This window comes from Lissotriton helveticus, chromosome 7, assembly GCF_964261635.1.
Source record: "Lissotriton helveticus chromosome 7, aLisHel1.1, whole genome shotgun sequence".
Classification (NCBI taxonomy): domain Eukaryota; kingdom Metazoa; phylum Chordata; class Amphibia; order Caudata; family Salamandridae; genus Lissotriton; species Lissotriton helveticus.
Window position 1 is genome coordinate 640,784,850 of NC_136068.1, and position 12,833 is coordinate 640,797,682.

Sequence of the window (12,833 nt, forward strand, 5' to 3'; positions counted from 1 at the left end):
ATCCTTAAAGATTGGATTGATTGTTGATCCCACTCCATGAGACGGGGATCATCTGTTGCTGGAGTGCACAGTTATATACCTTAGTTAATATACTTGCCCAAAACACTGCATGTGATTTGAAAAGAGCTTGCGGAAGCCCGTTCGGACCGGGGGCCCCATCCTTCCTAACTCTTTGTATTACTTTGCTAGTTTAATCTTCCGAGAACCAGTAAGGGACCTGCTCCTGTGAGCATGGCTGATTCCTTATTGCATGACTGTGAGTTTGGATACGAAAAGGTTAATTTACTGGAAGGGTTAAAGTGCTCTGTCAAGAACTTTACCCGGTTCATGCTTATTACTCATGCTGGTACTCGATTTAAACCATTAAATAATTGCCAGAAATTTCTTGAGTTTTTCTTCTTGGAGAGAAATAGGACCTTCGCCCTAAAAAGTTTGTTTTACCTTTGATTTTTCTTCCCATACTGTATTTCTGGACTATTTGTTTGTACTATTGAAAAATCTGCGAAACCCTAGATTTTCTGGATATTTCTTGATCAGTCTCCAAGACCGATTCCCTTCTATTCTCAATGCACAACAATATGCGTTTGGAAAAGGATTTAAGTATGGTGTCTATCACATCCTTCAAAATCGGGTAATGCTTCCACTTGAGAAAGTAATGCACACACCCATAATGGAGTTTCCTTGGGTAGCCAGCCCTGCAAGCAATTTGTTTCAATTTAGCTGCCCATATGTTGAGGACTGTTCTGGTTTGTTGTGGAATGTGATGTATATAAACAGTCATGGGGAAAAGTGACCCAATTCCCATGGCTCCCTTCTATAGGCCATTGCAGTGTCCCATTTTATGTTGATTTACAGCATTTTATTATGGGGTCTTGTTCTGCTAGAGAGAGGAGTTAAGGATGGATATAAATGTACATATGCTTTTGAGTTTTTAGCATGTGCTGTTTGTCACAATCTCTGAAACGTATAGTGTTTGTATTGTAAATCTCTGTTCCCAACTACCTACTATGCACATCTTCCACATGATGCTGCAACACACTTGCTTAAAATTATACCCCTGATGAGTCTGCAGTTTACAACTATAAAGAGGTGTGAATCATCTCTCCTGGCCTGATGTGCTGCCTGCAGCCTCCACCCTGATGTAAATGTGTGCATTATAGTAGGCTATTGGATAGTAGTAGCAGAGCAATGGGTTTTCCCAGCAAACCTGGAGCCCAGGATGTGCACCTAGGAGATTTTATTTGCAATTATCTTATAAGCTTCAACGTATCCACACTCTAATAGCTCCTGTTTCTCTTGATTTCCATCTTCCTTTTTTGCTACCATTTTTATTAGGGCTCGCTGCGAAAAGCGCGCGAGAGCGCTCTCTCGCTGAGAGCACTATAGTTGTCAGTTCAGCCGACAAGGACTGGAGACAGGAGCTGGCCACGCGCACCACGCGCAGCATTGGAACAGCATGGCCGAGTCGGATTACGGCGCGCGCCTTAGGATTTGGTCGCGCGCATGAGCTGCGTGAGCTTCTTAAGTTTCGGTTTTGTCGGTTTCGTTTTTACCTCGGAGACCCGGTGTGAAGAGGAGCAGGGCAGCGGGGAGTTGTGGACGAGCGTCGGTGCCCGCGGAGGAACCACGACGAGCAGCAACGGAGGCGGAGGAAGGGGTAATGCTTCTTTTTATAGCTTGTTTTTAAATGCAGATGATCCTTTCACGGCCGCGCTTTACTGCCGTGCGGCCAATGCTTGTTTTTCTTGCAGCGGCGGGCACAAGCGCGCTCCCAGAAGCAGGTCAGTTGTGTTGCCAGCAGTGTGTCCGGGTTGCTGGGGACCTCGGTGGGTGGTCCGGGGACATAGGGAAAGGGAGATTACATGCAGACAACCGACGAGCCGGTTGGGTGGGGGCGAGCGAGGCAGAGAGAATCTCTGGGCCTTGAAAAGCAACAGCTCGGGGGAAGCCTTGTTCTGTGATTTCTTCCACGCTGGTGCCTCGCCGTGGGAAGGAACTTATTATTATAGGGCACGATGCGTTCGATTAAGAGCAGCTCACGTTATTTTTGTCCCTCCTTTTATTTTTTAAGAACAGATGTTGTATAAAATAATACGTTCCCAGCCGCTACAATCGAGGAAAGGGCATTGTTATGCAGGTCTTGAGTTCAAGCGTCCCTCTCGCTGCTTGCTGGCTATGGTGCTGGGCTGGACACTAGCTACAAACAGTGCAGCAGGTGTAGTGGCTCCAAGAATGTTAGGGACCCACCTTGTGCTTTACTTCCCAAGCACTGTAGTGTGGTAATGTTCCTTATTTGTACCAGCGGTGGGCACTTTTGCTACATCACGGACGCAATGGGACAGGGCAGGTGCATATGTCACACTCGACGCTTGCCAGCTGAGTGGTCGCTCCCTCTGACTGTGGTATCCCTGTGGTATCCCTGATTAGCGCTTCCTGCTTACATCTGTGTCATTTCAATCGCCTGCTGTGCGCTTTGGCTGTGGTATCGTTGATTAGCGCTTCTTGCTTAAAACTGTATAATTTCAATTGCCTGCTGTACGCTTTGGCTGTGGTATAGTTAATTAGCGCTTATAGCTTAAAACTGTGTCATTTCTATTGCCTGCCGTGCGCTTTGTGCTCCGCTTTGATTGTTGCACTGCTCTGATTCCCAACGCGACTTTCCGACCTGTAAATTGTATTCCCCCCAAGCGCCCTCCATTTTGTTGTTGTTGTGCTCCTACCTAGCCCGCCCCGCCTCCCAGCTGAGACGCCCTCCCACAGACTACTTCAGCGCTCCGTTACCTTGAAACGCTGTGACTCACTCGACGCTTGCCAGCTGAGTGGTCGCTCCCTCTGACTGTGGTATCCCTGATTAGCGCTTCCTGCTTACATCTGTGTCATTTCAATCGCCTGCTGTGCGCTTTGGCTGTGGTATCGTTGATTAGCGCTTCTTGCTTAAAACTGTATAATTTCAATTGCCTGCTGTACGCTTTGGCTGTGGTATAGTTAATTAGCGCTTATAGCTTAAAACTGTGTCATTTCTATTGCCTGCCGTGCGCTTTGTGCTCCGCTTTGATTGTTGCACTGCTCTGATTCCCAACGCGACTTTCCGACCTGTAAATTGTATTCCCCCCAAGCGCCCTCCATTTTGTTGTTGTTGTGCTCCTACCTAGCCCGCCCCGCCTCCCAGCTGAGACGCCCTCCCACAGACTACTTCAGCGCTCCGTTACCTTGAAACGCTGTGACTCACTCGACGCTTGCCAGCTGAGTGGTCGCTCCCTCTGACTGTGGTATCCCTGATTAGCGCTTCCTGCTTACATCTGTGTCATTTCAATCGCCTGCTGTGCGCTTTGGCTGTGGTATCGTTGATTAGCGCTTCTTGCTTAAAACTGTATAATTTCAATTGCCTGCTGTACGCTTTGGCTGTGGTATAGTTAATTAGCGCTTATAGCTTAAAACTGTGTCATTTCTATTGCCTGCCGTGCGCTTTGTGCTCCGCTTTGATTGTTGCACTGCTCTGATTCCCAACGCGACTTTCCGACCTGTAAATTGTATTCCCCCCAAGCGCCCTCCATTTTGTTGTTGTTGTGCGCCTACCTAGCCCGCCCCGCCTCCCAGCTGAGACGCCCTCCCACAGACTACTTCAGCGCTCCGTTACCTTGAAACGCTGTGACTCACTCGACGCTTGCCAGCTGAGTGGTCGCTCCCTCTGACTGTGGTATCCCTGATTAGCGCTTCCTGCTTACATCTGTGTCATTTCAATCGCCTGCTGTGCGCTTTGGCTGTGGTATCGTTGATTAGCGCTTCTTGCTTAAAACTGTATAATTTCAATTGCCTGCTGTACGCTTTGGCTGTGGTATAGTTAATTAGCGCTTATAGCTTAAAACTGTGTCATTTCTATTGCCTGCCGTGCGCTTTGTGCTCCGCTTTGATTGTTGCACTGCTCTGATTCCCAACGCGACTTTCCGACCTGTAAATTGTATTCCCCCCAAGCGCCCTCCATTTTGTTGTTGTTGTGCTCCTACCTAGCCCGCCCCGCCTCCCAGCTGAGACGCCCTCGCCCCTCCCCCCCACTATCCATATATGACAGTAGCTCCCACGCGCAGCGTCCACGCGCAGCGTCCGCGCCCAATCCGCGCCGAAGGTGCGCCAAAGGTAAGCCCGTCTACGCCCGTCCGCGCCCGGACCGCGTCCAGCGCCAGTCCCCCTGCCCCTCGCGCTGCCCAGCCCCCCCGCGTTACCTACGATGCCGCCACCCTCCTAGCCCTTAACCCCGGTCGCGCCCCCACCTGCGTCCAAGCCGCTCCTGGACGCACCCATGGACCGTTCTCCTGCCTCTCCTGCAAATTTAGCGGCACCGACAACATCTCCGCTGCGACCACAACACAGATTCCCGACCCCAACCACCTAGAATGCATCCTTCTCAACACCCGCTCGGTCCACAGGCACGCCATTGACCTTTGGAACCTACTAGACACCATCTCTCCTGACGTCGCCTTCCTAACGGAAACATGGATGAACGCTTCCTCCGCCCCTGACATCGCCATCGCTATCCCTGATGACTATAAGATCACACGCAAGGACCGCACCGACCATACAGGAGGAGGAATCGCTATCGTCCATAAAAAATCAATCCGCATCTCAACCAGCTCTGACGCTAACCTCGCTAACTCCGAACACCTTCACTTCCAGATCCACATCGACCCCAAAACCACACTCCGAGGCACCCTCCTCTACAGACCACCAGGACCCCGCGCAAAATTCAGTGAAGACATCACGGACTTCATCACCCCACACGCGCTCCCCTCCAAAGACTACATCCTTCTGGGAGACCTCAACTTCCACCTTGAAAAGATCAACGACCGCAACACCGCCACCCTCTTGGACAACCTCGCCAACCTCGGACTTAAACAACTGGTCACTTCCCCCACCCACATCGCAGGTCACACACTTGACCCCATGTTCACCTCCAGCAACCATGTCTCCTTCAGCCACACTACGAATCTCCTCTGGACTGACCACAGCTGCGTTCACTTCACCTACAACAAGCCGAAACCCATCATCCACCTCCAACCAACTCTACAAAGAAACTGGAACAAAATCACCACGGAGCAAATCTCCACATCGCTCCTTCAAACCTCCCCAGCCCTCTCTTCTAACGCCAACGAAGCCGCCTCCAACCTCACCCTTTGGTTATCCAACACCGCCGACACCTTAGCACCACTGAAAAAACGTCAACACAAACTTGGCATCAAGAAGGCCTCATGGTTCAACGATGACCTCAAGAAGTCCAAGAAACTGTGCCGCTCCCTTGAAAAGGCCTGGAAAAAAGACCCATCCACCAGCACCAAGGACGCCTTCAAAAGCGCCATCCGTACTCACCACCAACTAATCCGAAAAGCCAAGAAAACAGCATTCAAGGATCGACTTGACAACAACGCCCACAACAGCAAGGAACTTTTCAACATCGTCAAGGAATTTTCCAACCCCTCGGCCAACTCCAACGACATCACCCCCTCTCAAACCCTCTGCGACTCCCTAGCCTCTTTTTTCCACAACAAGATTGCTGACATCCACAACAGCTTTGACAAACAACCCGGAAGCCAACCCACCCTACCACCAGCTGACCATCTTCCCCTCGTTAACACCCTTAACGCCTGGAACCCAATCTCCACGGAGGACACCATACGCCTGATGAATTCCATCCACTCTGGATCCCCCACAGACCCATGCCCTCACCACATCTTCAACAAAGCAGACTCCATCATAGCTCCGCACCTCCGAGACGTCATCAACTGCTCCTTCAACTCCGCTACCTTCCCAGAAGACTGGAAACACGCTGAACTCACCGCCCTTCTGAAAAAACCAACAGCAGACCCCACCGAACTCAAAAACTACCGCCCCATCTCGCTTCTTCCATTCCCGGCCAAAGTCATCGAGAAAGCTGTCAACAACCAGCTCGCCGCCTTCCTCGAAGCCAACAAATCACTCGACCCCTCACAATCTGGCTTCCGAGCCAAACACAGCACTGAGACCGCCCTCATCGCAGCAACAGACGACATTCGAACTCTACTGGACAATGGAGACACAGTCGCCCTCATCCTCCTCGACCTCTCTGCAGCCTTCGACACAGTCTGCCACAGCACCCTTTTACAACGCCTCAGAAACATCGGAATCCAAGGAAAGGCACTGGAATGGATCACCTCGTTCCTCACCGGAAGAACCCAGAGAGTCCGCCTCCCACCATTCAAGTCCGAGGCCTCTGAAATCATCTGCGGCGTACCACAAGGATCCTCACTCAGTCCCACCCTCTTCAACGTATACATGAGCCCCCTCGCGGCCATCGCCCGCCAACACAACCTCAACATCATCTCTTACGCGGATGACACTCAACTGATCCTATCTCTCACCAAGGACCCCAGCACCGCCAAAACTAACCTACACGAAGGAATGAAAGAAGTCGCCGAATGGATGAAACAAAGCCGTCTGAAACTGAACTCAGACAAAACAGAAGTCCTCATCTTAGGTAAATCCCCCTCTGCATGGGACGACTCCTGGTGGCCGGAAGCCCTCGGAAATGCACCCATCCCGACAGACCACGCACGGAACCTTGGCGTCATCCTGGATTCTTCACTCTCAATGAACAGACAAGTCAGCGCCGTATCCTCTTCCTGCTTTAACATTCTTCGCATGCTCAGAAAAACATTTCGCTGGATCCCCTCCGAAACAAGGAAAACAGTCACCCACGCTCTAGTCACGAGCCGACTGGACTACGGAAACACCCTCTACGCAGGTACCACCGCTAAACTCCAGAAGAAACTACAACGAATCCAAAACGCCTCAGCCAGGCTCATATTAGACATCCCACGCAACGAACACATCTCTGGTCACCTTAAAGACCTCCACTGGCTACCCGTCAATAAGAGGATTACTTTCCGTCTGCTTACCCACGCACACAAATCACTCTACGACATCGGACCAGATTGCCTCAACTCTCGACTGTCCTTCTACACCCCCTCCCGCCAACTTCGCTCTTCCAGCCTAGCCTTCGCCACTGTACCTCGCATCAACAAGACCACCAGGGGAGGCAGATCCTTCTCATACCTGGCTGCCAAAACATGGAACTCACTCCCCGCTTACCTTCGCCTCACCCAGAATCACCTAGCGTTCAGAAAGCAGCTTAAAACGTGGATATTTGACAAATAATCCTCCTCCCCTTCCTAAGCGCCTTGAAACCCTCTGGGTATGTAGTGCGCTATATAAATTTTATGACTTGACTTGACTATGTCCTGTCCAAGGATATTTATCTGGTGAAAGTCCACTAATGGGAGCTTCGGAAATTAGATCGGAGTTGGAGACTGTAGCTCAGTAGACTGAACATCTGCCCAGGCCTGTGTAGTGTTCTGGTCACACAGGTTAGAATCTCTGGCAGAAGCTAGTCGCTCTTTCAATGGCTATACATTTAGTTTCATTTGTAAAGAAATCGTGCATGTTAAAAAGCATTTAAAATCATTCTCGTGTCTATGGATTGTATAGTTGTGTGAGGCTGTAGATACAAGTCAATAAAATATTCATAGCGCTACAAAGTGAGACAGCAATTGCAGTAAGCGCTATGTGAAAAGAGCATGTTACATTGGTGGGCTGATGGTCTGACTCTGACGGAAGGAAACGGTGCTCCCAATCTGCTACTGAAATTAACGCAGCCTCTGCCAACTCCTGGGGAATTCTGCCTCAATTAGCCAGGGATCCCTGTCCACGCGCCGTCCTCGTATACGGTGCACAGACGGGCTGCCGGGGGGATGGACCGAGGTCGGTGCGACCAAAGCTTATTAGCTGCAGTCATACCTGATTCCGTGCAGAGAGAGGCCCGTCGGAGCTCCGAGCATAAACAGAGGCAGGCACCAATTTCATGGGTGAATATTCTCATGAAAAATTAATAAGATGACATTTTATTCAACACTAGCGAGGGGCAGGCTGCTATAAATCTCTGAAGGGATTACTTGCACGGCAAGGAATCCAGTGTACATTTAGCCCTTGGTCTCTATAGCTGGAAGGATGGGGTTGTGTCCATTCAGTGTGTGGCCTCTCTGCTGGAAAGATGAGGCCACCCTTGCTCCGTGCATAATCAGTTACTAGTTACTAGTTACTAGCCTCTGCATACAGTGTGCAAGGCCTTTAAGTCCTTGGCCTTTGTTAAATATGATGCCCTATGCAGGCGAAAGGAGTTCAGTCTGCTTGGGTTTTTTTTGTATTCTTTGAGTCCGTTGTCCCCTCCTGCCGCAAACTATGCTTCTGCATCCTCTGTTGTTCTCGTGTCTGTTTCCGCGTGCGCACACGCGCATCTGTCTGTATGTGTACGCTTGGTTGCACGTGTATTTTATTTGTTACTTCATAACCCAGTGTTCAAATCATCCCTTCACACGTTCGCTCCAATTTGAGTGCACGATTCAACCCCCATTCTCACGCAATCGCATTGGTACGTTTATCACTTGATCTATGAACGTGATAGTCTGCGGAAGCTACCGTTTAAGCGGCCAGGTGCAGGCAGAACAGGATCATAATAGGTTCCCAGTCCCATTTCCAACTTGCTGTGACAAGTCACAGTTTTAGTCGAAATGTAGGGAAACCACAGAACGGGGCTTCAGCTGGTCAGGCATCCTAATATGTTTGAGAATCATTTCAGTCAGCTCAGTTCTGGGGGAATATTGTCCTGAATATTACTTTCATAATGGGGACATCCTAAAGACATGAGCGTATTGTCCACTGTAACCGCAGGAGGGATCCATAGTGCCTTGATTCTAGGAACCTTCATTGAACACACTCTGACATTTGGGAATTAATGTACCTGTGCTACGCCAGGGTTGCAACAGAAATTGCTTGAATTATCCAGGTGGTTGTTCACGTCTGAGACATAAGGGATGAGACCCTCCCCTGATGCTGTCATTTCTCGCAGTGGCATTACGCACATTATTGGGGTCTAACTGTAGAATATGCTGAGGGACCCCTGAGACTTCTATATCTGATAGATATCCAGTGACTTTAGGCTGAATGGGACCAGGGCTGAGGGGCATCCTGCACCCTCACACACACCGCACCCTCACACACCGCACCCTCACACACCGCACCCTCACACACCGCACTCTCACACACCGCACCCTCACACACCGCACCCTCACACACTGCACCCTCACACACCGCACCCTCACACACCGCACACACACAGCACCCGCACACACTCTGCACACACTCTGCACACACTCTGCACCCGCACACACTCTGCACCCGCACACACTCTGCACCCGCACACACTCTGCACCCTCACACACTCTGCACCCTCACACACTCTGCACCCTCACACACTCTGCACCCTCACACACACTGCACCCTCACACACTCTGCACCCTCACACACTCTGCACCCTCACACACTCTGCACCCTCACACACTCTGCACCCTCACACACTCTGCACCCTCACACACTCTGCAATGGAACATACACTCCAAATACCACTCAGTGCCACATAATTATATGCAACATAATTACACTGCACTCAATGCAACATACACTCCAAATACCACTCAGTGCCACATAATTACACGCCACAAAATTACACTCTACTGAATACAACATACACTCCCCATATTACCTCTCAGTGCTACATAATTACACGCCACATAATTACACTCTTCTCAATGCAACGTAAATACACTCCACATAATACCACTCAGTGCCATATAATTGCACACCTCATACTTACACTCTACTCAATGCAACATAAATACACTTTATCTATCTGTCTATCTATCTATTGCCCTCACTCTATCTATCTGTCTAACTATCACACTCACTCTATCGCCTTCACTCTATCTATCTATCGCCCTCCCTCTATCTATCTATCGCCCTCCCTCTATCTATCGCACTCACTCTATCGCAGCATCACTCAGCACCACCACAGCATCACTCAGGGGCACTACAACATCACTATGCGCTACCACAGCATCACTGAAAGCCATATCATCACTCGTCACCACCACATCACTCAGCGCCACCACAGCATCAATATGTGCAACCATTCAACAACTGGTTCAAATATGTTCCCTCAATGTTTCAAGCTTTATTACAAATGTCACAAAAATATGTTAATATTTCACTTCTGTTCTTGGATTTTCGTCACAATAAAATACAATGAACATAATCTTCACAAAAGTTATTTACAAAAGCTATTGCCATTATAAATTACAATAACTTTTAAGTATTCTTAAAAAAATTAAAAGCCATTTTTATTTGTAATATCAATACATCTAAGACCCGTAAATACAACACATATTGCATTACAAATGCTATAGGTGTCACATTTGCAAAAGTTAAAACTATTGGCATTGTAAATGACAAAGTTATTAATTTCGCTATTTTCAAAACCAACACATAATCAATTCAATTCAATTCAAATAATCTTTATTTCGATCATTTCAGATCATAAAAGATAAACACATAAGCATACTATAAAACATTAAGACGATTTCTGTATTACAGGTTTTTTTTTTTTTTAAAAAGCCATGATTGGAATCTAAAAAAAATATATGATTTAAGGTTAAAAGTTAGTAGTAATCAAAAAATGTGTCATTTACAGTACCAATAGCTCAAACGTTCCTAATGCGAGACCTATTGCATTGCAAATGCTTGTCTTACTTTGTTTTTGCTTTTTATTCTATTTCTTTGCAATATCTCCTCTATTAATTTTTTTGTCTCTTTTTGTTTCCTTCCATAGCCTGTCTGCTGCACTGAGTTCTGAAGCCAAGGAGGACAACAAGAAGCCTGTGGTTCTGTTCATAGGTGATTCCAACCCTATAATCTTTCCATTTTTAAATTCGTAATGCTGACTAATCTTGGTCCAGAAGTTGTTTTAGTGAAAGCAACCCTGTGTGGAAGAAGAGAGGATGTGTGACTAGGCATACGGCAGGACCGCTTGCTCCATCTGTTTTTATTATTAATCTAATCTCTAAGACCCAGCTGGGCATCTGTCCATTTTGGATTTTGGTCTTAAACTTTATTTGGTATTCTGTATTCTCCTTCAAGCTTGAAAAGATTTTGCGAAACATACATGGCTAAGAAGCCTCTTAATGTTCTTCTTAACCCATTTACATGTGCCTGTGTCTCCAGGAGCTCGCTCTTTGGGCTACTAGCTACCTAAAGCCTTTTAGAAAACATTGATATTTGATGGGGATAAATGAAATTATTGAAGCAGCTGATGTGTTATCAGTTCTTGCATTCATTAGGTTGTCTTCCCAACTCGATATGTTATCAAGCTACGTCTCTCCGTTTAGACCAGGCAGGCACTTGGGTCTGTGCCTTAATTGCATGGCCAGATGAGAAAACACCCCAGACTGGTATCTTAAATAGGAGACCAGTCCAAATGGAATTTGAGGACGTTCTTCAGATAGTTAACGGTAGTCTTCTGTCTCGTTCAGCAGCCAATCCACATACTGCTATAAAGAGTACTTGCCTGGACCTCTGACCTGGTGTTTTCCTTCAAAATGGTGGAAATCAAAGATAGTAAATTCTATTATTGCCCACAAGTGATTTTTATTGATCCAACATCTATTCTTTCTCGTTCCAGTACCTATGTATTGAAGAGTACCTTCACTCCGAGACCCACACACCCCACAGCCTAATTTAAAATAACATAGCTGCTTCCCATATGACCACCTATAAAAATGTTAAAGTACAACTCAGCACGTCGGAAGCCAAAAAGTCTAACATTCGTTTAATGCAAAAAAAGCGAGCAGCTCAACAAATAATAAAGAGACCATTGTCAATTCAACCGACCAGAACTGTCGCCCGAAAATGGCCAATTTCAGCTTTTTAATGCTAAAAGGCATGCAAAAATAATTGGTTTCTATCAATTTTTCCCTCCATACATGTCCATGGAGCTTAAATATGTGGCAGAAACTTGTTACATTTAGCATACCTTATCTAATGAGCAGGTGGCAGTATCTTCTTACACAGAAAATGCGAGACATCCTTGAAGCAGAGAAACAATACATAAACACACTGATGACTTCATTAAGTTCTTAAAATTGCGTTTTTGATTGCCAATATCCAAAGCAAGGCAAGAATTGTGACAACATGCGCTAAATGTGCAAATGCACTACTCGAAATAAAATGGCTTCTATGCCTACTAGTGCCATGAAACTAAGCAGTCGTATTAAGACTTCAAATAAAAAAGTAAAAAATAACATTCGTATTTGATTATAAAATATATCCGTGCACATGTAAAGGGGAATTGATGTTAAAGAAATAAGATTACAAGATTGTTTTTGCAAAAGATTAACACCTTCTATGTTTTTACCAAGCAGTACTCCTACAGGAAGGCCAACATTCAGATTATGGGAGTGAAGAAGTGTGGCTGGAATTACAGGAGCAAAGAAAAGTAGGACTTGTAGTTATGAATATTGCTAGTAGATAAACACAACAATACCATCTTATCCTGTTTCCTCATCCCAGCACTTAATTGAGAAATTCTGCAAGAAAAAAACACAACAGTAAAATATTACCCCATAAGCAACCTCCTGAGGCATGCCACAGTTTGCTCTAACCCTCACCTCTTCCTCACCACTAGTCTTGAAGTAGCCCAGAATGACCTTATAAAAAATGCTCAACCTGAATAGATTTGCTCACACAACCAGCTTCCTGTGAGTAAATCCTTTTAAGAGAACAAAGCCAACGTTTTCTCATGAAAGTCAAACCTGCATACATTAGTAGGTTTGAGAATCGAGGCATAACATTTTGGCTTTGACCTGAGCCTGAGAAATATCCTCAAGAATTACACAATTTAGTCTAATGGAGAAGGTCAC

The 12,833-nt window shown here is 47.0% G+C and overlaps 1 protein-coding gene across 2 annotated transcripts in view; it reads left to right on the forward strand.

Annotated features, from left to right (window-relative positions):
* The window catches only part of THOC6 (THO complex subunit 6), a 133,962-nt gene that overhangs the window by 60,602 nt on the left and 60,527 nt on the right, over positions 1–12,833 (forward strand). For both annotated transcript variants that reach the window (XM_078652894.1, XM_078652893.1), the window contains exon 3: positions 10,748–10,812. In XM_078652894.1, the coding sequence (XP_078509020.1) occupies positions 10,748–10,812 (65 nt within the window). The remainder of the gene's footprint in view (positions 1–10,747; positions 10,813–12,833) is intronic.